General features: G+C 39.1%; 1 protein-coding gene and 1 pseudogene across 1 annotated transcript; both read left to right on the plus strand.

Moving 5' to 3' along the window:
- Positions 1-1,976: 1,976 nt before the first annotated feature.
- On the plus strand, positions 1,977-9,321 carry LOC139870602 (epoxide hydrolase 3-like). Its single transcript, XM_071858386.1, has 4 exons — positions 1,977-2,264; positions 2,792-2,959; positions 3,097-3,332; positions 9,072-9,321. Exons 1-4 carry the CDS (start codon positions 1,977-1,979, stop codon positions 9,319-9,321), a joined length of 942 nt encoding a protein of 313 aa, XP_071714487.1.
- A 627-nt stretch (positions 9,322-9,948) lies between these two features.
- On the plus strand, positions 9,949-21,376 carry LOC139899951 (epoxide hydrolase 1-like; annotated as a pseudogene).
- The last annotated feature ends 6,108 nt before the right edge of the window (positions 21,377-27,484 follow it).

Raw genomic sequence — 27,484 nt, forward strand, 5'->3', positions numbered from 1 at the left:
GTATTATTTATAATTAATAAAATTGTTGAATTGGTCCATGTGGTTTTATACCAAAATGCTGATTTAGTCTCTATGCCTTTTTTTGACAGACTTCGTCCTCTTGATATGTCAATGTTGATGATTTCGTCATTTCTAACGAAAACGTCTAAATTAGACGTTAAATCTGATCATGTGCAATGCATGTGAGGGTAAACCTGTCATTTTACTTTTTCTTTAGTTTTCCATACAAAAAGACTTGTACTGTATGTTGTTTTACTTGTACTTCAATTACATCATCAACCATAAAAATTCCAACCAGATTCATCACAATACCAAACACAGATTCATCACATAATAACTTCATCAAAAATTCATCACATTTGAAAAATGATCCCTTATTGAAATCAAATATTGGAGTAAACAGATTCATTTCACACATTAATTAACGAATCCATTTCCAATTCATACATTAAAACAAAAAAGAACACATTACATGAAAAAGTAAAAAGCTTAGAAATACAAACGAAAAGTGGTTTTTATTTGAAGCCTGAATCTGATAACAAAGCCTGATATTGAATGGATTAAATTCACCAAACCAGATCTGATAACGAAACCTGAATCTATCTCTTCTTGTGCTTGGTAACGAAGGGACTAAACAGATGATAAGCCTGATACCTTTGAATACAGTTTGTGCTTGAAACCTTTGAATCTTTGAATCTGATTTCCTTTATATCTGATTTCCTTTGAATTTAAAAGCCCGAAACCTTGAATATGGTGATTTGTTTCCAGATATAGTGGTGGTGTCGTTTTATTTCCAGATCGGGTGGTGGCGGTTTAAGATTGAAGGTGAAAAATGATGGGGTGAAGATGACGGATTGCAGGTGAAAGATGGCGGCGGTGGTTATAGGTTATGTAAACTCCGGAGACGGTGGTGGTTATGGGTTATGTGAACTCCGGCGGCGGTGGTAGTGGTGGTTATGGGTTTTGAAGATGGTGGTTTGGTTATTTGATTGATATTGGGATGGGGATCTGGATAGATAAAAGAAAAAAAAATGGTAAGAAAATGAGATCTAAGTGGATATTGGGATCTGAAAAAATGATTAATAAAAAAATTTGATTGAACTTGCCAACAAAAAAAAAAAGAAAAAAAAAAGAAAAAGATAGTAATAAAGAACAGGAAAAAAGGAAGAAAATGTAAATGACAGATTTACCTTTGCCTGCGTAGCATGCGACATAGTTAACGGAAGTTTTTAACGGTCGTCAACCGGAGGGATGAAATCGGCAACATTTTGCAAACTACGAGGATTAACTCAGTTAAAGAAAGCATAGAGACTAAATCAGCATTTTAGTACAAACCACGGATACTATTTAAGCAATTTTATCTTTATAATTTATATTCAATACTCATTAATTAGTTCAGTCTAATATTTATCATTTGTATCATTGCACTATTATAAAATTTGATATATGTAATGGAATTAAGAGTTGGTTACTAGCAAGACATAAATATCAAAAATATTTGGTTACATCTAATCACCTATCAATCAATATTAGATCACTTAAAGTAAGAAATTTGGTAAGAATTGAATACAAACCCACGTATCATATGGGGTATGAATATCCTACATTGACGTGTTTGGAAGACTAATCAAAACTAGCCTTAGCGTGTGAAAATAATATCGTAATTCTATATTACACCACGTGAAAAGCATATACTCTACATCTTAAAAAATAAGTGTCTTTTTTGATACTGGTATTCAGGTCCACATGATATTTTGAACAATGCATATGAACCCTCCGTATAGTTTAGTTTTCAATCAAACTACATATGAATAAAGTATTTACAGGAGATCCCAAATACTTATGAAACGGATCTTCTGAAAACCCGTATTTTCACTTATCTACTTTGAGTTCACCGAAAAGTTGACTTTTTATTGTTTAAATAGGCATTAACAAGAGTTAATATTACACCCTTAAAAGAATTTTAAACAATAATAATGGATCTGATAGTACATAAATTTTTGGAGGTCAATGGGCTCAAACTTCACATAGCTGAAATCGGAAAGGAGTCATCACCCGTTGTAGTGTTTCTTCACGGTTTCCCGGAAATATGGTACAGTTGGCGCCACCAAATGATCGCAGTCGCCAATGCTGGTTATCGTGCTATCGCTCCTGATAGTCGAGGATATGGACTCTCAGATCCACCTCCGGAGACCCATAAATTTCGATTTTCTGATTTATGTGATGATCTTCTTGCCATTGTCGATTCGCTTCGCATTGATAAGGTATAGTACGCCAACTATTGCCTTTATTACGGATACATTTATATGAAGTTCATTGGCTAACATGCTTGCTTGTTCAGAGATTCTAGCGTGGTTGTTAATAATACAATTTCAAACTTAAGATTAAATGGTTTAGGCTTATTTCTCCGGGCTACATGGAGAAGGGAAAATATTATCTAGTGTCATTTAATTTTTTATTTTTTTTTTAAAAGCAAACTCACACACCCACCTAAATCTAACTCGAATATATACACCACGAATTGTCCTAAACAGGACTCGAACCCTCAACCTCAAAGTTGTAAGGGTGACCTCGATACCGCCAAGTCATTGGCTCTTTGGTAACATGAATGTGTTTTAATATTTAATTTAATGATAAAGGTAAGTAAAGATAGAAATAAAAAGTAAAACTAAAATAAATTAGTTACCAGTGAGAGTAGAAAGTTATTTTTGGTGTGATCTATAGAAAGTGATTCATTTATCTTAATAGCCTTGATAAATTCTAGTGAGGATTTCGTTTCTGTTGTATGCAGATTTTCATCGTCGCGAAAGACTTCGGAATTAGACCCGCTGCTCTATTCACACTTCGCCACCATGCGAGAGTAGCAGGAGTGATATCGCTTGGTGTACCCCATACGCCTTTCGGGCCCACTGCATTCCTCAAAGGGATGCCTGAAGGCTTCTATCTCAATAGATGGAAGGTACCTGATGCTGTAGCTACAAAGATTAGCACTGTAAAAAACTTTAAGCAAATAAAAATAAGTTGACCCATTAGAGACAAAAACAAATGTATATTGCATCAATAGAATAATTTTGAGAAACATCATATACATGTTAGGTACCTGGAAGAGCTGAGGCAGATTTTGGACGTCTTGATGCAAAAACCGTTGTACGAAACATATACATCTTGTTTTCAAGAAGTGAAATTCCAATCGCTAGCGAAAGCCAAGAGATCATGGATATATTGGACCCGTCTACTCCTTTACCATCCTGGTTCGCAGAGGAGGATCTTTCGGCCTACGGAGCACTATATGACAAGTCTGGTTTTCTTAATCCACTCCAAGTTCCTTACAGGTAAGTGTTAAATATGTGTGGGATGACTTATAACTAATCAGATGCACCCAAGAACAGGTTGATGGGAAAATAAATCACAATGGCCAATCTACACAAGGAAACAAGCATCCATTTGACAAACATTTCCCAACCCGTATGAACCCGTGAGGAAACTAACAAATAAGGTATACCACAATCACCACAAATCAGCCCCAATTCTGTCCCAAATCAGCAAATACGAAATAATCAAGCACACACAATACACAGGAGACTTTTTACGTGAAAAACCTCTCAAAATCGAGAGTAAAAATCACGGGACTCGTAAGCCACTTAAATTTCACTATCATCAACAAGAGAGCAATACAATAATCCTTCTATAGATCAACTAGAGGTATACAACATCATCATACTCTTGAACTGTAACAATCAACAAGTATATGAAACAACCTAACAGATAAAAGAGGAATTATCTCACCCAAAAATCTGCTCTCTGTTCCAGTAGCAAAATCACGACCTACAGATCTCTTTAGACAAATTCAATGGTTGAAAATGTTGGCCCTGATGTCAGGAAGACACAGTCCAAAAATAAAGAAGATTCAATGGTCGGATCTCCGGGGATCGTCGATTTACTGAGATGATGTACACTGTAGACGAAAATTGGAATATTTCACTCTTTTTCTTGATCTCACACTTTTTGATCTCTCGTGAATCTCTCTTGATGAATACAGCTGCAAACAATCGAGATATTAATGCCCCAAGAAGTTGACCAGGTCAAACTTCATCTTGGGCCTATTTTGTTGGGCTTGGGCTTCCTCATAAATGGAAACATAAATAAACCCAACAAATCTCCCCCTTTCCAATTATGAGGAAGGGATCGCCATCCCGGCGATCGAGCAACATACCTTGAGCTTCTCACTTGCTAAAACCTTTGTGAACATGTCGGAACCATTATCATCGGTGTGAACTTTATCAAGTTCAAACGAACCATCTTCAAGACGTTCTCTAATCCAATGATACCGCACATCTATATGTTTTGTCCGCTTATGATACATAGAATTGCTAGCCAAATGAATCGTACTCTCATTATCACAAAGAACCACATATCGTGATTGCTTAAACCCAAGGTCTTGTAGAAACCTTTTCATCCACAATAGTTCTTTGCACGCTTCTGTTGCTGTCATATACTCAGCCTCGGTTGTTGACAATGCAACACACTTTTGTAACCTTGATTGCCATGAAACTGCTCCCCCTGCGAAAGTCATCAAATATCCAGAAGTGGATTTCATGTTATCTTTGTTTCCTGCCATATCTGAGTCTGTATAACCAACAAGCATCGGCTCTCCATTTCCAAATGTGATACCCAACTTTGAAGTACCTCGTAAGTATCTCATAATCCATTTAACTGCTTCCCAATGCTTATTACCCGGATTTGACATAAACTGACTAACAACACCTACCGCATGAGCTATATCAGGCCTAGTACACACCATAGGATACATCAAGCAACCAACCGCTGAAGCATATGGAACTTTGTCCATCTCCTCAACATCCTCCTTTGAAGTAGGGCAATCTCTATCTGTTAGCTTAAAGTTGTTAGTAAGAGGGGAACTAACCACTTTAGCATTCTCCATGTTGAATCTACTAAGCACCTTTTCAATGTATTGCTCTTGTGATATATGTAACATCTTAGCACCTCTATCTCTAGAAATACGAATGCCAAGAATCTGTTTTGCTGGCCCTATGTCTTTCATATAAAAAGACTTGCTCAATTCTCGCTTCAACTGCGCAATTCTTTTAATATTATTACCAACAATTAACATATCATCAACGTATAACAACAATATGATGAAATCATCATCACCAAACCTCTGAAAGAAAACACAATGATCTGAAGTTGTCTTTCTGTAGCCTTGCTTTCCTATAACTGACTCAAACTTCTTATACCACTGTCTCGGTACTTGCTTCAACCCATATAGACTTTTCTGAAGTCTACAAACGTAATCTTCTTTACCCTTAACCCGAAAACCTTCAGGTTGCATCATGTAGATTTCCTTATCCAAATCACCGTGAAGAAAAGCAGTCTTGACATCCATCTGTTCAACCTCAAGATCAAGACTAGCAGTTAACCCAAGAACCACTCGAATAGATCCCATCTTCACGACCGGAGAGAAAATCTCATCAAAATCAATACCCTTTTTCTGACTGAATCCTTTAACAACTAACCTAGCTTTGTACCTTGGTTGTGAAGTAAGCTCGTCTGTCTTCAATTTGAATACCCATTTGTTTCTCAAAGCTCTCTTTCCTTTAGGTAACTTTACCAGCTCATAAGTATTGTTCTCATGTAAGGAATTCATCTCATCTTGTATGGCTTCACCCCACTCTTTCTTATGCTCATCTTTCATAGCTTCTGCATAACACTCTGGCTCTCCCCCATCAGTGAGTAGTACATATTCATCAGCAGAATATCTAACAGAAGGATGACGGTCTCGGGTAGATCGCCTAAGTGGGACAAATGGGGGCACATATGGTACTGGAATCTCTACCTGCTCCGGAGCATAATCATCATCAGTACCATGTTCATAATTATGAACATCATCTCCAACATGTTGTGGAGTAACTGGATCCAAATAAATAAGATCAGCACTAGGTTGAGGAACTGAATCTGTCTTATCAACATCTTTTAACATCTGATCTTCTGTAAACACAACATCTCGGATTCGTACAAGTTTCTTCTGAACTGGATCATATAACCTGTACCCAAAATCATCTTCACCATAACCGAGGAATACACATGGCTTAGTCTTCATATCAAGCTTTGACCTTTCATCTTTGGGAACATGAACAAATGCTTTACATCCAAAGACTCGTAAATGAGAGTAAGAAACATCTTTGCCGCTCCAAACCCTATTAGGAACATCAAAACGCAAAAGTACACAATGGGTTAGATTAATAATATGAACTGTCGTATTTAAAGCCTCACCTCAAAAGGAATCAGACAACCCTGCATGTGAAAGCAAACATCTAACTCTCTCAACCAAAGTTCTGTTCATCCTCTCTGCTAAGCCATTCAACTGAGGTGTCTTTGGTGGAGTCTTTTGATGCCGAATACCATTCTCCTTACAATAAGCATCAAAGCTCCCAATGTATTCACCGCTATTATCAGTCCGAATACACTTGAGCTTCTTCCCCGTTTGCCTTTCAACTAGTGCATGAAATTCCTTAAACTTCTCAAATACTTGATCCTTTGACTTTAGCGTATAAACCCACACCTTCCTGGAATGATCATCGATGAATGTAACAAAGTAGGAACATCCACCAAGTGTCCTAGTCTTCATAGGCCCACACACATCCAAATGTACTAGATCAAGTACGTTCTCCATTCGAAAAGGAGGATGACTCTTAAACACAACTCTGGTCTATTTCCCTGCCAAACAGTAAGAACACTTACTCAAATTAATATCACTAACACCCGACAACACATTCTTCTTAAATAAGATAGACATCTCTTTTTCACTCATATGGCCAAGTCTTTTATGCCACAACTCGGTAGAGTCAACATTGTCCACTGCATTGACAATGTTCTGGATGATCTTCGAACGCGTGAAGTATAATCTTGAGTCTTTCTTGCCTCTTCCCACTATCATAGAACCAAGAGTTAGTTTCCAAATACCATTACCAAAACTGTTATAATAACCATCATCATCAAGAATGCCTGTTGAAATAACATTAAGTCTTATATCCGGAACATGTTTTACATTATGCAAAACTAACTCCATTCCCGTGTCAAATTTCAAACAAACATCTCCAATACCAACGATCTTTGATAACCCAGAATTACCCATCCTAGCAAATCCATAGTCACCTGGAGTGTAAGATGAGAAGTGATCTCTACATATTGCAACATGACATGTAACACCACTATCAATAATCCAACTCGTGTCATCATGAGTAAGATTGATCATATCATAATCAATACAAACAAAAAACTCATCCGTGATAGCGTTAACTTCAACCTTATCATCATCACCACCATCACTTTTCTTTTGTTTATTCTTGTCATATGCCTTTTTCTTCTCATTTTTTAACTGTGGACAATACCACTTTGTGTGCCCTTTTTCACGACAATGATAGCACTCAACATTAGAAAACTTTCCTTTTCTTGAGCTATTACGATTCTTGCCTCTTTTACCATGACCTCTGCTATGACTTCTCCCCCGCATTTCTGTGACCAAGGTATCTGACTGTGAAGAGGAACCTTGTGACTTTCTTCTCATCTCTTCATTCAAAATACTACTCTTAGCCAATTCCATGGTGATAATACCATTCGGTGCAGAGTTGGACAAAGATGTCCTAAAAATCTCCCAAGAGTCCGGTAACGTACCAAGTAACCAGAGACCTTGAACCTCATCCTCAAACTTGATACCCATTCCTACAAGCTGATTAATAATACCCTGATATGCATTTAGGTGATCTGTAATAGGAGTCCCATCATGATACTTTAAACCCATCAACTGTTTAATTAAGAACAACTTGTTATTCCCAGTATTTCATTCATATAACTATTCAAGCTTTTTCCATAAGGCTTTAGCATCAGTCTCCCCAGTAATATGGTTCACTACATTATCATCAACCCACTGTCGAATATACCCACATACCTGTCTATGCAAAATTTTTCATTGAGCTTCAGACTTACCCTCAGGCATACTCTCAGTAAAAACAGGTAAATAATAATCTTTCACATAAAGAAGATCCTCCATTTTACCTTTCCAAACATGATAATTTGAACCATTTAAACTAACCATCTTACTTGTATTAGCTTCCATCTTTCACACAAGTCAATCAAATAACCTTAAGCTCTAGATACCAATTTGATGGGACAATAAATCACAATGGCCAATCTACACAACGGAAACAAGCATCCATTTGACAAACATTTCCCGACCCGTATGAACCCGTGAGAAAACTAACAAATAAGGTATACCACAATCACCACAAATCAGCCCCAATTCTGTCCCAAATCAGCAAATACGAAATAATCAAGTACACACAATACACACGAGACTTTTTACGTGGAAAACCTCTCAAAATCGAGAGTAAAAACCACGGGACTCGTAAGCCACTTAAATTACACTATCATCAACAAGAGAGCAATACAATAATCCTTCTCTAGATCAACTAGAGGTATACAACATCATCATACTCTTGAACTACAACAATCAACAAGTATATGAAACAACCTAAAAGATGAAAGAGGAATTATCTCACCCAAAAATCTGCTCTCTGTTCCAGCAGCAAAATCACGACCTACAGACCTCTTTAGACAAATTCAACGGTTGAAAATGTTAGTCCTGAAGTCAGGAATACACAGTCCAAAAATTAAGAAGATTCAACGGTCGGATCTCCGGGGATCGTCGATTTACTGAGCTGCTGTACACTGTAGACGGAAATTGGAATATTTCACTCTTTTTCTTGATCTCACACTTTTTGATCTCTCGTGAATCTCTCTTGATGAATACAGCTGCAAACAATCGAGATATTAATGCCCCAAGATGTTGGCCAGGTCAAACTTCATCTTGGACCTATTTTGTTGGGCTTGGGCTTCCTCATAAATGGAAACATAAATAAACCCAACACAGGTTTGGTCCAATGTTGTGAAACCCTGTATTCATAATATGTTTCCTTTGTTATACATGTTTGATCCGGCTATAAAAAACAAGTATAGTTTGAATTTGCTTTATATTTTAAATGGTCTTGTAATAGGTCAACGGATGAAGAATACGAGGACATAGTGGACCCCGTAATCAAGAATCCAATGTTGTTAGTCGTCGGGGAGAAGGATTACCTTTTGAAGTTACCGGGAATGGAAGGTTTCATAAGGAGTGGAATGGTTAAACACTTAGCATCGGATTTGGAAGTTGAATATGTGCCCGAAGGTTGCCATTTTGTTCAAGAACAATTTCCAGACAAGGTCAACCAGTTGATTCTTGTATTCCTCGGCAAGCATAGTTGATGATAGTCAAGTTAATTCAACTCGTAATCGCAACGATCAGTTTACCTTAATGTTTGATTGATAATAAGGTCACGTATCAGAGTTGCTATGTGTTGTGTTATTTCAGTTATGACTTGTATGATTAAATCATGTGTATCAAGTACGTACTATCAAATATAAAAAACGGTCTGATTGTAATTTTTTTGTGTAATTGAGTATTGTTTGTGTCAAATTACATATAGCTTGATATGATGTTTGTTGAAGAGTTTGATACGCTTAAATTTACAAAGTTTCTATATAAACTAACTTAGTTGTAAATTTTTTTGCTACTTTTATTATAAAGCAAAAGTAAAGGTAATGATATCTTTGCAAGAGGTTTTGAGTTCGAATGATATTAGGTATGAGATGGAAAAGGCCAAAGAGTAGTCCGGCTGGACCTCATACATTAGAATATGGAATGAGAATACTCGTCTTATCTAATAACCGAACTAAGTAAATAAAAGTAAAAACCTTAAAATTTATACCATTAATCATTAAAAGGGTTAAAATAGATCGTTAAGTATCTACAAACCTACTGTTAAATCAATTTAGCTCACCGACTGAAAATTTTGTTGTTAAAATCGTAATTAGTCATTACAGTAACAATAAATGGATGAAAAGGTGCATCATAAGTTCGTGGAAGTTACCAGATTAAAGCTCCACGTGGCTGCGATTGGATCCGAGTCAGCAGCGGCAGTGTTGTTTCTCCATGGTTTCCCGGAGATATGGTACAGTTGGCGCCAACAGATGATTACGATAGCCGATGCTGTTACCGAGCTATTGCTCCTGATTTTCGAGGCTACCGAAACTCTCATCCGTCTCCAGTAACTGAGAAACCAACCTGGATTCTCTGTTCTCGTTGATGATATTCTTGCAGTCGTTGATTCTCTCGGCATTGATAAGGTACATCCACGATTGATAAAATGAATGATCATAAAACATTATATATTTGAAATATTCTGTACGAGCACATTTTTTGGGTAAATTTACAGTACCAAATGGAAACCAGATTTTGTAAAGGAAAAATGTATGGTGCGGCTAACTTCTATGGCCATTTTCAATCATGACGTCATTCATTCCTTTTTAGGACATACCGTTATATAAACGTCACATTAGCTTTCTCTCCATTTTCTAAACATTTCATCTCCATCACTTACCCTACAAAATTAATTAATTAATTTAATAAATTAAAGTACAAGTGTTTAAGCAATAAATACAAGTCCAAACCAACACGTTCTCTCTCCAGCTCCGTTTCTTAATTATGCTTGAAAACGAAAAGTTGTAGGGCAAGGTAAGTGAGGGCAAGCGGAAGGCAAGGGAATACCATTAGCGCCCTCGAGGGCAAAGGTGAGGGCGGGTTGAGCACGAGAACTGATGGGAATGATATAATGGAAAATATCAAGGTTGTTAACAGTAGAGATTGATATCGTTTTTTTTATATTACCAAAGATAAACAATGTAATACTCCGTACTAAATAGTACTCGAAATACAATCTCAAAAGTAAAATACAACTAGTTTTATTGCTTTTACTGGCGTGGTCTATATCTTTTGTTTGATACAACTATTTAATACTCATACTAGGCGATTTGTTACTCTCTAACAGTGTTATAAATCTCGGAATTTCTCGGTGAGATCTCGGTTTGAAAAGTAAGCCGAGAATATTTTCTCACGGGAGTATTAAACTCTATTATAAAACTCTACCCCCACGAAAGTAATAGGAGTTGTATCACTTTGTGTACCGCATAGGCCCTTCAGATCGCGAACGTACCACGATGACCTTCTTGAAAGTTTCTAATGATGCATATACTCACACGCTTCATATGCACACATCGCATGAGTGACTGACACGTACTTGACAATGCATAATCAATGAATTATTAATCAAAAAATGTAAGTATCCCATTCAGGCCCGCGCACATCATCATGCACCACAAGGAGGGCGGGCGCATGATAATGATAGGCATGACTAACAGGTGTGCTACTGAAGACTGACATTACCGGCGTTAAGCTTACAAGGGCAGAAAAGCTGAACCAAGAACGTAAACGTACAATTTACAGGCAGAGCACAAACCAACAAAAGACACAACATGTGGTTGGCACGATCCCAACAGTGTACGATCACCAGATTGTGCGGCAGTCTGCACGACGGCTGTGTCAGACAGATGGCAGACCGTGTGGGGACCACTTGCACTTTTTCTGCTTTACAAACCAAATAGTATGACTTGGCAAGAACATGATCTCTTTGTCTTATTACGTGGCACTAAGGGACAAATATTCTCGACTATAAATAGGGCATCAAACCCTCATTCAAACATATACAATCTCACATGTTCTCACTTATACATCTACGTTCGTGCATCTCTAAATATTCTTAACACATCACGAAATCATCATACCATTACCTAGTGATTAACCCGTGCTACCAGAATCTTAATAGCTTCTTGGACTCTACTTAACGTTTACAGATAATATTCTATCAACATAAACCCTAACACATCTCTTGAGCCATCAACCCTGACTAGCCCGATGGTGGTGGGTTGACGTTTAAGCACCCTTGTTGAGATCATCATCTCACATTTGAGTTATTCACGGTGCACCGGACCGAAGAGTTAAACTCGAATGACCCTTAAATCCCCCTCTTTTGTTGACAAGTATGGACTGATCCCTTAGAATATAATCTATGCTTAATTAGTTTCTATATCAATAGATGGAAGGTACATATTAGAAGATGTTCTGAATCTAATTTTCATTTAAAGCTTAAAGTTATAAGGTTTTTTTGTTCAGATTACTCGGAAGGGCGAGTATTTTTAACAATGAATTACGCAGCCTATCCGGAACAGTCCGTGATAGTTTGCCAAACCTTCCCTGACCACCCAAGATTTAAACTTGCGACTTCTTACAAGAAGTTTAGGGCCCAACTAACCGGGAAATCTTGGTTTTTTAACTTTTGCATGTAGATAAGTAGAATGTAACAAGTTTAGAAAGAAAAAAAAAACTAACAAATTCTATAACTACTAGTGGTCAGGGGCCATTCTGTCGTTTGGTACTGTAGCCGCATGGCAATCTTGTATTTTTTTTAGAAACCATAAAAGGTGATTTTAGTGGTCAAGGGCCATTCTGTCGTTTGATACTGTAGCCACATGGCAATCTTGTATTTTTTTTTTTAGAAACCATAAAAGGTGATTTGACGTTTATTTACAAAACATCGCAATGTTAGGTGCATTTAATTTTATTTTTTCCTTTTTAAAAATATTAGATAATCATGTAAGTGTATTTTTTTTTGTAATATATTTATATAATGACTATTTTTTTTTTTTTTGCAAGTTTAAAGTTAATAAAAGTTTTGTACCATTTGTCAAACTGCGTATTGTAAGTATAGAGTTGAATAGTTTTTAATTTATATAGTTAAATAGACAGAGTTGTCGTTAACGTGCATGAATTGTTTTGTAGATGACGGATATTATTGACTTTTGATTAACGGTTATTTTTAGTGCAAACATTTTGAGGACCTTAACGATAACCCTTAGGGCTGTCGATATAAAAATCATAATATTATTTACAGCTTTTTTTTTTCATACAACTTTTTTTTCCTTTTCTTAAAAACCTTCTTTTCTTTTCTTTTCCCAAATTTTACTATTGATTAAGAAAAATATTCAAATTATGTGAGTTTGATTGATTTAATTATGAAAATTAAATTATGTTTTTAGAAATTTAAATTATGTGAATTTGGTAGGTTGAACCGGGTTATTGATTTTTTGATTTTGTTAAGCTCACCACATTATAACAGTAAACATATAGTTTTGTACAACTATAACCATCGCGCCCGCAGCAACGCGCGGTTAACCCTGTACTCATATATGATATTCCAAGATCTATTGTTGAGTGACATTAATGTTTGTACTAGGAACCTGGAAGAGCAGAATGTCACAACCCAACAACTTTGTTGCCCAACCCACTAAGATTATAACCCAAATCATGAAAGGTCCAAGAAGCATATGGAAGATATCTAGAATTCTCTCCTTGATTCTTCCATGGAATGGTATGGAAACTCCATAGATATTTCTAGGTCATGAAGTTTCTAGTACTTAGATCATAGCCATTGATTTAGTTTAATCATAGCCATCCATTTTGATGTAAGAGTAGTATAAATAGGGGTGGCCTCATTTGGCACACCACACCTCAAATCTCAAACATTCTCTCTTGTAAAGCATTCTCAAGCAATATAAGTATTTTCTTTAAATTCCCACTTGTTCTCTATTTTGTTCTCTTTTAGTCACTTGAATCATTGGAAGGTCCGAGCTAGGCTGACTTAGTAGAGACTAAGTGCTGCACGGTGAGCTTATCGAGATAAGTCCGTGACATTTGGTATCAAGATCCAGGTCGATTCAAGGAGATGGCAACCGAGACCGAGAAGAATGTGAGCGCAACAAGTGGTGTGATGGGTGATGAGACTAGTGGCCGGGTAGAGACTCGCCAAGGAGCCAAGAAGAACCGAGGTACGTCCAAAGACTTTGTCGCAAACTTGGACAAAAGGATCATGGATGTAGAGACATCCATGGACGACGTGAAAGCAAAGGTTGAAGATGTCCACCAATGTTTGGATGGTTTGGATGGGGACTTTGACGAATTGAAAGATGATTGCAAGAGTGCAATCAACGTACTAGACGATGACATGCGATGTGAGACCCATGACTTAAGGGGTATGCTCATGGGTGAGATTACGAAGTTGCGAGGTGAAATGGAGGGGGAGGTCTCCACTATTCACCAACGCCTCGTGGATTTACAAACCAACATGAACTCTTGTTTGAGATTCATGGCTAGTGGGGGTGGCAACACTGGATGCAATGCTCTGAAGGTCGACGTTCCCAAGCCGTCACCGTTCGTGGGGAAGCGGGAAGCCCGAGCGGTTGATGATTTTATATGGGAGATGGAACAATACTTGGAGGGAGTCAACATAGTGGATGATTCAATGAAGATCAAGACGGCAACCCGTTACCTGAAGGATACCGCAGCGTTATGGTGGCGTCATCGATATGGAGATATCGAGAAAGGTACGGTTACTATTGATACTTGGGATGATTTCCTTGCCGAACTTAAGAATCAATTCTACCCCAAGAATGCTCAAAAGGATGCGATGAGTCGTCTACGTAAATTACATCATTCCGGGACGATTCGGGAGTATATTAAAGAATTCACGAACCTTAGCCTGGAGGTCCCAGATATTCCCGATGATATTCTTCTCTTCTATTTTCTCGATGGTTTGCAACCTTGGGCTAAAACGGAGTTGGAGAGACGAGGAGTCCAAGACCTTGCCACTGCAATTGCTCAAGCGGAGGCACTAGTCGACCATGCTAATAGGAAAGATTCGTTCAAGTCAAAAGATAAGAAGGTGAGCCATGAGAAATGTGGGGGAGATAAGCCCGTCCAATCAAGGAATGATAATACACGTAAGCCACCAACCGGGAATAACAAGAGCATAAAAACTTCTTACAAGAATGATGGATGTTTCATATGTGATGGACCGCATAGAGCCTGAGATTGTCTGAAGAAAGCTAGCCTTCATGCTATGGAAGCTTAAAAGGTGGGTTGTCAGGATGAGGATGTGTGCATGGGATCGATGCAAATACTCAACACTATCAAGGCCAAGGTGGAGATACCCAAAGTAATGGCTAAAGGACTCCAATTTGTGGAAGTTTATGTTCGAGGAAACTGGGTACGAGCTTTGGTAGATACGGGAGCTACTCATAACTTTGTCTCCACCGAGGAAGCTAAGAGATTGGGGATTAAAGAGATAAAGGAGGGCGGAATGATGAAGACGGTGAACGCGAATGCTAAACCGATTAGTAGAGTGGCTAAAGATGTGCAAGTGAAGATTGGAGAATGGGAAGGAACGATTGATCTATCGGTCGTGCCTATAGACGACTTCAAGTTAGTAATTGGGATGTAGTTCCTAGATAAGGTACGCGGTTTCCCTATACCGTTCGCTAACTCACTGTGTATCTTGGATGGTGAGAAGACTTGTATGGTGTCAACCGAACGTGGAAGCAAGAGTGCATCCAAGTCACTTTCGGCCATGCAATTCAAGAAGGGGTACAACAAGAATGAGACATGCTATTTAGCGGTAGCAAAGCAAGAAACGGTCGAAGATAAGGGAAAACTAGAGGTACCCAAGAAAATTGAGAAGGTCCTTGATGAGTTCAAGGATGTCATGCCCAAGGAGTTACCAAAGAAGTTACCACCTAGGAGGGAGGTTGACCATGTGATCGAGTTGGAGCCGGGATCAAAACCACCTTCCAAAGCCCCATACCGAATGCCACCACCCGAGTTGGAGGAGTTGCGAAGACAACTTAAGGAGTTGCTGGATGCGGGATACATCCGACCGTCAAAATCCCCGTATGGTGCTCCGGTGCTATTTCAAAGAAAGAAGGATGGGTCCTTGCGGATGTGTATAGATTACCGAGCACTCAACAAGGTAACTATCAAGAACAAATACCCAATTCCACTTATTGCTGATTTGTTCGATCAACTTGGGAAGGCGAGATACTTCTCCAAGTTAGACTTGAGATCGGGATATTATCAAGTCCGAATTGCCGAAGGAGATGAGGCTAAGACCACATGCGTGACGAGGTATGGTGCTTATGAATTCTAGTCATGCCCTTTGGTTTAACCAATGCCCCTACCACATTTTATACTTTGATGAACAAATTATTCCACCCGTTCCTCGACAAGTTTGTCGTGGTGTACCTGGATGACATAGTCGTGTATAGCGACACCATGGAGGATCATGTGAGGCACATGAAGCAAGTATTCCAAGTACTAAGGGACAACGAGTTGTATGTGAAGCTAGAGAAATGTTCATTCGGATTAGAGGAGGTGGATTTTCTTGGACATAGAATTAAAAATGGGAAGTTACTCATGGATGGGGCTAAGGTCAAGGCAATTCAAGAGTGGGAGGCACCAACAAAGGTGACTGATTTACGATCTTTCCTTGGTTTAGTAAACTACTATCGTTGTTTTATCAAGGGATACTCGGCGAAAGCGGCTCCATTGACAGAATTGTTAAAGAAGAATAAAGCTTGGTTGTGGGATGAGAAATGTCAAGCAGCATTCGAGGAGTTGAAAGGAGCTGTCATGGAAGAACCGGTGTTGAGACTTCCGGATGTGACCATTCCGTTCGAGTTACACACAGACGCATCGTACTTTGCTATTGAAGGAGTTCTAATGCAAGAAGGTCACCCAATCGCGTTCGAAAGTCAAAAAATAACGAGGCGAAAAGGAAGTACACTGTGTAAGAGAAAGAGATGACATCGATTATTCATTGTTTGAGGACATGGAGGCATTATCTTTTGGGATCAAGGTTCGTGATCAAGACGTATAATGTGGCAACGAGTTATTTTCAAACTCAAAAGAAGTTGAGTCCCAAACAATCTCGTTGGCAAGACTTCTTAGCTGAATTTGACTATGTGTTGGAGTATAAGCCTGGGAAAGCCAATGTAGTAGCTGATGCCCTAAGTCGTAAGGCGGAGTTTGTATCACAAAACCATAATTCTTCCTTCAAGATAGTATAAAGAAGGGATTAGAGCATGATCCTATAGCCAAAAACCTTGTTGGATTGGCTCGAGATAGGAAAACGCGAAGGTTTTGGCTCAAAGGTGATCTATTATTCACCAAAGGAGACCAGTTATATGTGCCTAAGTGGGGTGATCTTAGACGAACAATCTTGAAGGAGTGTCATGATTCAAAGTGGGCTGGTCATCCAGGTATCAAGAGGACGCTGGCATTAGTAGAAGGCACTTATTATTGGCCAAGGATGGAAGACGACGTAGAGACGTACGTGCGGACATGCCTAATATGCCAACAAGATAAGATAGAGCAACGCCAACCAGGAGGACTATTACAGCCGCTACCTACACCGAAAGGACCATGGGAGAGTGTTTCCATGGACTTCATTACTTGCTTATCCAAGTCGGAAGGGTGTGGGAGTATTATAGTCGTGGTAGACCGGTTTTCTAAGTATGGTACCTTCATAGCCGCATCATTCATAGCCGCATCATCCGAAGTTACCGCGGATGAAACCGCAAAACTATTTTTCAAGAATGTGGTGAAGTATTGGGGGATACCACATGTGATAGTAAGTGATCGAGATCCGAGGTTCACGGGGCGTTTTTGGACGGAGTTGTTCAAGATCATGGGGACAGACTTGAAATTCTCCGCTAGTTTTCATCCCCAAACAGATGGACAGACGGAAAGGGTGAATGCACTATTGGAGCTCTATCTTCGACACTATGTAAGTGCAAATCAACATGATTAGGCTAAGCTTCTTAATATTGCTCAGTTCTCTTATAACATGCAAAGGAGTGAGTCCACTGGGAAGAGTCCTTTTGAGTTGGTGACAGGACGCCAACCTTTGACCCCGAATGCTTTGGCTGCTTCATATGATGGAAGCAGCCCAGCCGCTTCTCGAATGATGAAGGAGTGGCACGAACAAGCCGACTTGGCACAAGCATCACTAGATAAGGCGGCCAAGAAAATGAAGAAATGGGCGGATGAGAAAAGACGACATGTTGAGTTCAAAGTTGGGGACCAAGTGATGGTGAAGCTTTTACCTCAACAATTCAAAACATTTAGGAAGGTGCACAAAGGATTGATCCGGAGATATGAAGGCCCATTCTCGGTAATTGGACGTGTTGGGAATGTATCTTAACGAGTTCAACTACCGCCCAAATTAAAGATTCATCCAGTCTTCCACGTAAGTTTTTCTAAAACCTTATCATGGAGACGAGGAAAACCCAGAATGAGGAGTTTCCAAACGTGCACCAATGGCAGTTGCGACTTCGTTTGATCGTGAGGTGGAAGATATCTTGTTGCATCGAACTGTACGGAGACGATGTGTGCCGAGCTATAGAGAATACCTAGTTAAGTGGCGTAACTTTCCCGATAGTGAAGCAAGCTGGGAAGCCGAATACTTATTATGGCAGTTCACAGACAAAATCAAGAAGTATCACGAGGATCACACGACGAGGACGTCGCGAGCTTAGGTGGGGGAGAATGTCACAACCCAACAACTTTATTGCCCAACCCACTAAGATTATAACCCAAATCATGGAAGGCCCAAGAAGCATATGGAAGATATCTAGAATTCTCTCCTTGATTCTTCCATGGAATGGTATGGAAACTCCATAGATATTTCTAGGTCATGAAGTTTCTAGTACTTAGATCATAGCCATTGATTTAGTTTAATCATAGCCATCCATTTTGATGTAAGAGTAGTATAAATAGGGGTGGCCTCATTTGGCACACCACACCTCAAATCTCAAACATTCTCTCTTGTAAAGCATTCTCAAGCAATATAAGTATTTTCTTTAAATTCCCACTTGTTCTCTATTTTGTTCTCTTTTAGTCACTTGAATCATTGGAAGGTCCGAGCTAGGCTGACTTAGTAGAGACCAAGTGCCGCACGGTGAGCTTATCGAGATAAGTCCATGACAAGAAGTTGATTTTGGCCGTCTTGATGTGAAAACAGTCATACAAAATATATACATTTTGTTTTCTAGAATATCGTTGGTCTAGATACCCCTTTACCGTCTTGGTTTACAGAGGAGGCTCTTTTGGTTTATGAAGCTCCATACGAGAAATCTGGTTTGCTTAATCCACTCAAAGTTCCTTACAGGTGTACCTGCCAAACGGATTGAGATGCGTCGGGTTGGTTCAAAGATCAAATGTGTTTGGGTCAAAACGGGTCACGGGATGAAATGGGTCATAATTAAAATGGGTCGAATGGGTTGGGTCGAGACTCGGGTCGGGTTGGGTCAAGACCCGGGTCGGTTGGGTCGGGCTAGTAAAATTTTTCTTCTTTGTATTTTTTGATGTATCTCTTCCGAACACGCGCTCCGAAAAAGATGCGTCAAAAATGCTCCTCGAAAACAGCGCGCCAAAAATGGGGATCGAAAATGCGCGTCGAAAACGGGCGTCTAAACGCGCGTCGAAACGCGCCTTAAAAAAACGTGTCGAAAATGCGGGTCGCAAAACGCGCGTAAATAACGGGCGTTGAAAACGGGGGACAAAAACGCGCTTCGAAAAACAAGTCTAAAAAATGCGCGTCATAAAACACGCACTGAAAATACTCGAAGCAAAACGCTCGCCGAAAAACGCGCGACGAAAATCGCGCGTCGAAATTGCGCGTCGAAAACGCGCCTCGAAAACAGAGGTTGAAAACATGCGTCGAAAATGCAAAAATGGGCGTCGAAGACACGGGTCGAAAACGGGCCTCGAAAGCGCACCTCGAAATAGGGCGTCAAAATCTGGCGTCGAAAACGCGCCTAAAAAAAGTGTCGAAATCGAATCTTATAAAGTAAACCCATTGGGACCCGTTTGGGTCTTCAAGTAATTCTCTATAATTTGATTGGACCCATTTGGGTCTTGAAGTAATTTTTGATATTATGTTCTTGGACCCATTTGGATATTCAAGTAAATCCAATTAACCCAATTTTGAAGCTTTGAGTCTTATTTGTCAGGTCTTCTTCTTCTTCTTCTTCTTCTTCTTCTTCTTCTTCTTCTTCTTCTTTATAAGAGAAGCTACAATAGCAAGAAAAAAAAATTGGATAAGGGCAACAAGCATCAGCCAATCATAGCATTCCACGCAATCCTCACGCCATTCTTCAATTCCGTCACATATGCAACTGACGCTGCCGATTCGTCACCTCTGACGCTGCGTTACAGGCGTCAGAGGGCGTCAGATGATGCCATCTTGTCTGACGGATTGCTGGTGACGCTTGGTTAATGGTGGTCTAAGGGGCAAAATAGGCAGGTCGGACAATTTAGATAACCTGTTAATAAGTACGTCTTCATCAAAACATTGTATGGGGAAGATAAGCGGGTGAGACAAGTTAGATAACCTGTTAAGATAACTATTCAACCCATTTACCCGCTTCCTTTATTTTATTTAATTATAATTGTTAATTATATCATATTTATTACGATCTTTACTCTCTCAAATACGTGTCACTTTTCATTTTGGTTTGTCTTAAAATAATTCCGCTTCCAAAAAAATAGACAATCAACTCTACATTTCCTTACTTATACTTTTCTTAAAAGTATATGCCTAAAGTACACGGTAAAAATGACATGATTATTAAAATGAGGAAGCTTTGTACTTTACCTAAAACTGTCTGATAGTAACAGGATATTTATTTTGAAACAGATGGACAGATGCAAGGATGGAGTATTTATTATCAATTGTTAAAGAAAATTATTTGAAATTGTCATCTCTACAACAAAAAGGAAAGAAAAAAAAACGTGTCTTTGTGTATAATTGTTTCTGAACTGCATTTGAACTCGGTTTCTTGTAAATTGTGTCTTTTTATAGGTCAGGAGATGAAGAATACCACATCACAGATCCAGTAATCAAGAATCTAATGTTGTTCTTAATCATGGGGGAGAAGGATTACTTTTTGAAGTTTCTGGGAGTGGAAGACACTACTATAAAACTAGTATTTCGGGACGACATTTCGGTCTCTTTCTGGACGACATGTTGTCTCCGAAAGCTTTTCCAGACGATATGTCTTCCTCAGCATGTCGTCCCCAAAACTTCGTCCCAGAATCTTTTTCCTGATGAAATATCAATTTTCCTGTAGTGAGATTTAATAGAGAGTGGAGCAGTTAACCAGTTTGTATCGGATTTAGAGGTTAAATATGTTTCAGAAGACATTTCGTTCAATTATAGTTTCTAGAGAAAGTAAACTCGCTAATTATAATGTTCCTTAGTAAGCATAGTAGAGGTCATACTCATCACGTTTGTTCAACTATCGCTTCATTTAGAATTATGTGTTCTTTCACTGACAAATCTTATGGTAAAAAAAAGGATCAATTCATATTCATCATGTTATGTCATGTTCTCATAGCACTTTGTTTTTTTTTTTTTTTTTTTTTTTGAAAGGCAAGTATATTATAGATCAAGAAAACAAAACTAGCAAGAAGCTAGCCAATACATGGGGCCACGCGCAAACACCCAAACAACCAAAACACGAACAAACCTAACAACATGAGAAAAATTATGCCCTCAAGCCCCTAACTAAGCTGCGAAAGACCCAAATGAATAACCATACACGAAAATCTCAAACATAAACAATCCCGAAACATCAAACACCACAACTAATCAGTGAAAACGATGTGTCCGAATCTGAGGCTGAACACGATGAGCAACACGAGCAGCACGGGCAGCAATCGACTTCATCATCGCCGTCCTCCAAATTTTTCATCACATCATCGATAGAATACCTTTCATGCCATCGATTTTCTCTCGACATCTACTATGCTTCAACTTTGTTCTTCCCCAAACATATTTAAGAAAATGACTTTTAATTAACAGATGGAATTTTCTCACCATACCACGAAAACCAGATAGCGCGTTAGATGTTGACCTATTTGCCAAGTTATCCACGGTATCATAAGATGTATCAACACCGCTCCGAATGTCCAACTCAGTCTCCAAATCAGGCTCATCGTTAGATACATTTGGGCTAATTATGTTAGCATTTGAGACACAAGATGAGTTTACATTAATCTCAAGCCCATTTTTCATCAAAGGCCCATCACCATTTTCATTTGGGTTCATTAATCCATCATCCTTAACTGGATTTAAACAACCCACATCGGGATTATTGAAACTACACTTGCTTTTCGAATTCTCGAGACCTTCACCCTCATCATTATTTTTTTCATGAAAATCAAACACTTCTTCACACATAGAATCTTCAACTACCTCTTTATTTAAAACCTCTCATGCAACTTTGTAAATATTTTGATTTATTGAATCAAACTCTAGAATACAAGCATCTTTTGACTCCTTGGGATATTCAATTGGTTTGTCACGTGTACCACCTTCTTCAACAAACAAACCTTCATCTTTGGAATTCGTGAATTCAATGTCTGGGTTAATGTCACTCAACCTTTAATCTTCCTCCATCTCCGGAACCATATCGGAAACCATGGTTGGAGCAGAATCCATGGTCGGAAAATTAACTATTGGAACAAAGCAATGATCTTTGTTCGTATACTCCACATCAGACAAGATACTAATGTAACAGACTGAAACCGGGGTTAAAAGTGGAAAAGAGAAAGAGAAGACTCAGAAAGATTAGACCTCTGAGAATCTTCAGTTACTGGTAATTGGTGAGTGGGTCTATCTTCGGATAGAGTTTAAGTAGCAAATCATGCTATAGTGGATTACTCTGATTACTTTATGTAGTGTAGTGATTGCCATGCTAGGTGGATAGTTGCATCCTATGTGATATATATATATGTTGTATATGTGCACTGTGTTTGACACCAGCCATTCCTAGGGAGGTTGGGGACTTTCAACCATTCCTAGGGCGGTTGAAGTCCGTTTGAGGTCAACCATTCCAAGGGCGGTTGAGTCCAAGTCCTACAGTCTGTTTAGTATAGCATAGAAGAGCGCATGTGTTGCGTTTAGATAGTTATGCAGAGACTTGGTAGGAAGGACTGTCGGTAGATCCTAGCCCGATCAGCTATGTTCGTGTGCCCGTACAAGCCGCTGATCCTCATATTGTCGTAGTTTGTATGCTTGTTGGTTGTAAGCATGTTAGTTGAATGTCGTATGATGGATTGCTTAAGCTTAATCTGTAGATAGATTCCATTCACTTAGCGGTGCGCTAATCCCCCACATTCCTCCTCTTGCAGGTTTTAGGTACTGCTCATGGGATCGGGCCATGATGTAGAAGACATGTTTGACTAGTAACTCTGATGTGAACAATTGTAACCGTGTTTGTAATAACGTAACACCGTTTGTGAAAGTAAACTTAATTAAGTAGTTTCTGTACTGATGTAATTAAGCTTGTGATTTTACTAAGTAAGACTTCCGCTGTGTTTAAAAAAAATGGCCGGTGTTACAAGTTGGTATCAGAGCATAGGTTTGACAGCAAGTACATGCGTGTAACTTGTTCTCAAACCATGAGTGGAGTCAAACATATGCGTGGGTGGGGCTAAGTGAATGCAGGAATACGTGTACGTTAGTTGTGTTGAGCTAACCAGTTATCCACTAAGCTTTTGTGTGAGTTGTTTTGTAGCACAGGTATGGGTAACAGAGATGCAAACGCTACCGGCCCGACAAACCCCGGAACATACAGAGCACCAGACGAGGGTGTTGAGTCCGATGATGATGATCAACAAAGTTATATTCATGAGTTAGAAAGTAAACTGAAAGAAGCTCAGGATAAAATTATTGAGCTCGAGCTGGTAAATCCTGCGGGAAATGATGATATGCCACCTGGATTTCCGACAGCACAATCTCACACAGTACCCAACATGAACCAGACTCAATTCCAATACCCATTGCAAAATCAACCACCTCAACAGTACTACATGCCACCACAAAATACGTTTCCTTTTAAAAATCCAATGTTAATGAACCCGTACCAAACGCAAATGTTCCAACAACCCTTTGTTCAACCCTATAATAAATGTACCTACAAACAGTTCCTAGATTGCAAACCCCTTGAATATTCGGGAAGTTCTAACTCGACAAAAACTATGAATTGGTTAATGGAGGTTGAAAGGGCTTTTGAAGCCTGTCAGTGTGAACCAGAGTTGGGTTATGTATGCTTGTAGATTGCTAAAGGGTAGAGCTATGGTTTGGTGAAATGCATTAACGTCAAGTATTCTAAAAGAGAATGTTAAGAAAATTACTTGGGAACAATTTCAATGGAAGGTTGGTGAACAGTATTGTTCCTCGTTCGATCTTAACCGATTGAAGACTGAGTTTTTAGAAATGAAAATAACGCCTCATATGTCCATTGATGAAGTGATTGGTTAGTTTATGGATAAGTTGAGATTTGTCTCTCAGTGGGTACCGAATGAAGCATCAAGGATTCAACATTTTATTAATGTGATCTTGCCAGAATACAGAATGTCAGTGAGGATGGAAACTAGTTTGTCTCAGGCCTTTGTTATAGCTAGAATGGTGATTTGAAAGCAGCAAGAGAAATGATGACATGGAGTATGATGACTCCGAGTGGTCAAACGGGTGGTCAATCCAGTGGTAAGTCAAAGAAATCATTTGGGTTTAGAAAAAAAGTAAGAGTCGACAGAGTGGTTCAGGGTCTGGATCAGGTAGAGGGAATTTGTGCCACACTTGTAAGTCTACACACAGTGGTCAATGCTCAGAGGCTACCATAAGATGTTTGAGATGTGGTGCAGTAGGACATGAGTCTCAAACGTGTTCGTTTCCTGGAAATGTGTGTTGGAGCTGTCATCAACCAGGGAATCGTGCTATAAGTTATCCGTCTAAAAGTGTGAGTTCTGGGGCAGGGTCAGGTGCGCGTTCGGCATCAGTTGGAGGGTCTACTGCCTCGAGTGGGAAGAAGAGGAAGAACCCTCCCACAGCAGAGGCCAGAGCTTTTCAGATGTCAATTAAAAAGGCTACTGAAACTGACGATGTGATCACCGGTGTGTTTTTAATCAACTCAATACATGCCCGTGTATTGTTTGATTGTGTTGCTAATAAGTCTTTTATGTCATTAGACTTTTGTGCTAAATTGAATTTACCTGCTATTGTGCTGCCTAAACCTGTTAGAGTAGAGGTAGGTGATGGAAAGATCACACCCGTCACAACGTTTGTGACTGGGGCTAGTATTGATATTGAAGGAAAGTCATTTCCTATGACTTGTTTAATGTTACCCATTCCTAGTTTTGATGTAGTGTTAGGAATCGATTGGCTAAGCCCACTTAGAGTTAGTATTAAGTGCGATAGGAAAATGATTTCCTTTCATTTAGCTGATGGAACCCGTGTTATAGCCCGAGGGGAACGCTGTGGGTATAATTTTTCGTTGATATCAATGATGAAAGCCAAGAAATCCTTATCCAAAGAGTGTGAATCGTTCCTAGCTTATGTAGTAGATGGTAAGAAAGAAAAGAAAGCAATAGCCGATATTCCGGTAGTTTCTGAGTTTTCGGAAGTGTTTCCAGACGAGTTACCAGGGTTACTGCCGGTAATAGAAGTAGAGTATAAAATTGAATTGGTGCCTGGAACCACTCCAGTTACCAAAGCCCGATATCGTTTAGCGCCTTCAGAAATTCGTGAAATGATGTCACAAATTCAGGAGCTATTGGATCGTGGGTTTATTAGACCGAGTTCTTCTCCTTGGGGTGCACCGGTATTATCTGTTAAGAAGAAAGATGGTACCATGTGTATGTGTATAGATTATCGGGAGTTGAATAAGAGAACAGTAAAGAATAAGTACCCGCTGCCTAGAATAGATGATTTATTCGATCAGTTGCAGGGTGCTTCATACTTCTCCAAGATAGATTTACGATATGGGTATCATCAGGTTAGAGTTGCAGAATCTGACATCCCGAAGACAGCATTTAGAACTAGGTATGGTCATTATGAGTTCTTGGTCATGCCGTTTGGGTTAACAAACGCGACAGCAGTCTTCATGGATCTGATGAATAGGGTGTGTCGTCCGTTTCTGGATACATTCGTGATTGTGTTTATAGACGACATATTAGTGTATTCAAAGACAGAGGCTGAGCACGTTGAACATTTAAGACAAGTGTTAAAATTATTGAAACAGGAACAGTTTTGTAAAATTTTCTAAGTGTGAATTCTGGTTGGTAGAAGTGCAATTTTTTAGGTCATGTAATTTGTGCCGAGGGTATAAAAGTTGATCCATCAAAGATTGATGAGGTTATGAATTGGAAATCGCCAAGAATCCGACAGAAATTAAGAGTTTTCTGGGATTAGCTAGTTACTACCGAAGGTTCATAAAAGATTTCTCGAAAATAGCAGGTCCGTTGACTAAGTTGACTCGAAAAGACATAGCCTTCCGATGGGGTGATTGCTGAAACATGATTAGGAACTTCGAAATCAACAGGTTTAATTCACAGAAAGGCGGAATTAGTGAATCAAACCATAACTAGTGAATATTAGGAGCTTTTTGGGATTAAATTAGTTAAACCACAATAAAGATTGTGTGATTAGATTAATGCCTAGAGCTATTATTCACTACTGGAGTGATTTGGGTTGAGAGAGAAACGGATTAGGGTTACCAGATCTGAGTGATGTGTGTGTGTGAGAGGCTTAACCTAAAATGAAGAACATAACACATTATATACCCTTGCTGTTGCATCAACCGTGTGTGCCAGCTATCACTCGTACGAGTGATCAGCCTTAGCCGTACTGGTGATCACTCACTCATGTATGTTTAGTCAGATTAGATTTATGACTCAACTCAGCTCAACCGTGCATATGAGCTTGTCACCCGTATGAGTGAGACTTCACTCGTACATGTGACAGAGTCTAGCAATGTCAACTTATCCTTTTCACGTTCCTGCAGTACCTGTAACCACATATAAACACATATAGGATAATAACGAGCGATCATGGTAGCCCATAAACTGAAGTACTAATCACAAACATAGGTTAGATGTTTATGGACTTACAGAAAATGCATCAGCAACTCCCCCTAGGACCTAGAACATCTATTACAATAAAGTAAACGTCCGTGAAATACATATAAGTCCAAAAGTAACACCAGTTTAACATCAAATACATATCCATATTGTGTCTCTCGCCTAAATACATCATCAAAACAAAATACAAACTAGCGATACAGTATCCGACATAGATCAGCTAGCTTGAACTTGGTTTGAGCTTTGAGCATCACTATTTCTGTTGAGGTAGGCATGGTAGACATCGATCACACATTGATATCTCATAGCTTCCTCTTTTCGATCATCTCTGAACGTAATGTGATGGCGGTGAAGAGTCTCCACATCAAATCTCGATAAGTTACTTAGCCACATAGGATCTAGAATCCTCACATTGTCGAACTGTATGCTTCCATCTTCCTTCTCAATCCCAGTCAAAATCACTGCTTCTTCCGACAACTCATCATAGAATCACCATCTGAAGTTTTTGCATATATCCCTGGGTAAGGGCATCAATGGAGATTGCTTCATGTACTTGGCTGGACGGAATTTAACAACACGTACAGGTCCACCTTTAGAATTTTTCTTTGTTGGATGCATGGAAAACCTGGCGGCTGTTGACTTAAAGATATCCCATTTCCCTGTCTTATAATCATACCTGAGTTTTCTTTGAAACCACCTGGAAAGGTCACAATCTTC

Source organism: Rutidosis leptorrhynchoides, chromosome 1, assembly GCF_046630445.1.
Source record: "Rutidosis leptorrhynchoides isolate AG116_Rl617_1_P2 chromosome 1, CSIRO_AGI_Rlap_v1, whole genome shotgun sequence".
Taxonomy (NCBI): domain Eukaryota; kingdom Viridiplantae; phylum Streptophyta; class Magnoliopsida; order Asterales; family Asteraceae; genus Rutidosis; species Rutidosis leptorrhynchoides.

Coding starts and splice junctions, on each gene's coding strand:
- LOC139870602 (XM_071858386.1), top strand. CDS start 1,977: ATGGATCTGATAGTACATAAATTTTTGGAGGTCAATGGGCTCAAACTT. Junction 2,265..2,791: donor ATTCGCTTCGCATTGATAAG/GTATAGTACGCC, acceptor TGTTGTATGCAG/ATTTTCATCGTCGCGAAAGA. Junction 2,960..3,096: donor TCTATCTCAATAGATGGAAG/GTACCTGATGCT, acceptor TATACATGTTAG/GTACCTGGAAGAGCTGAGGC.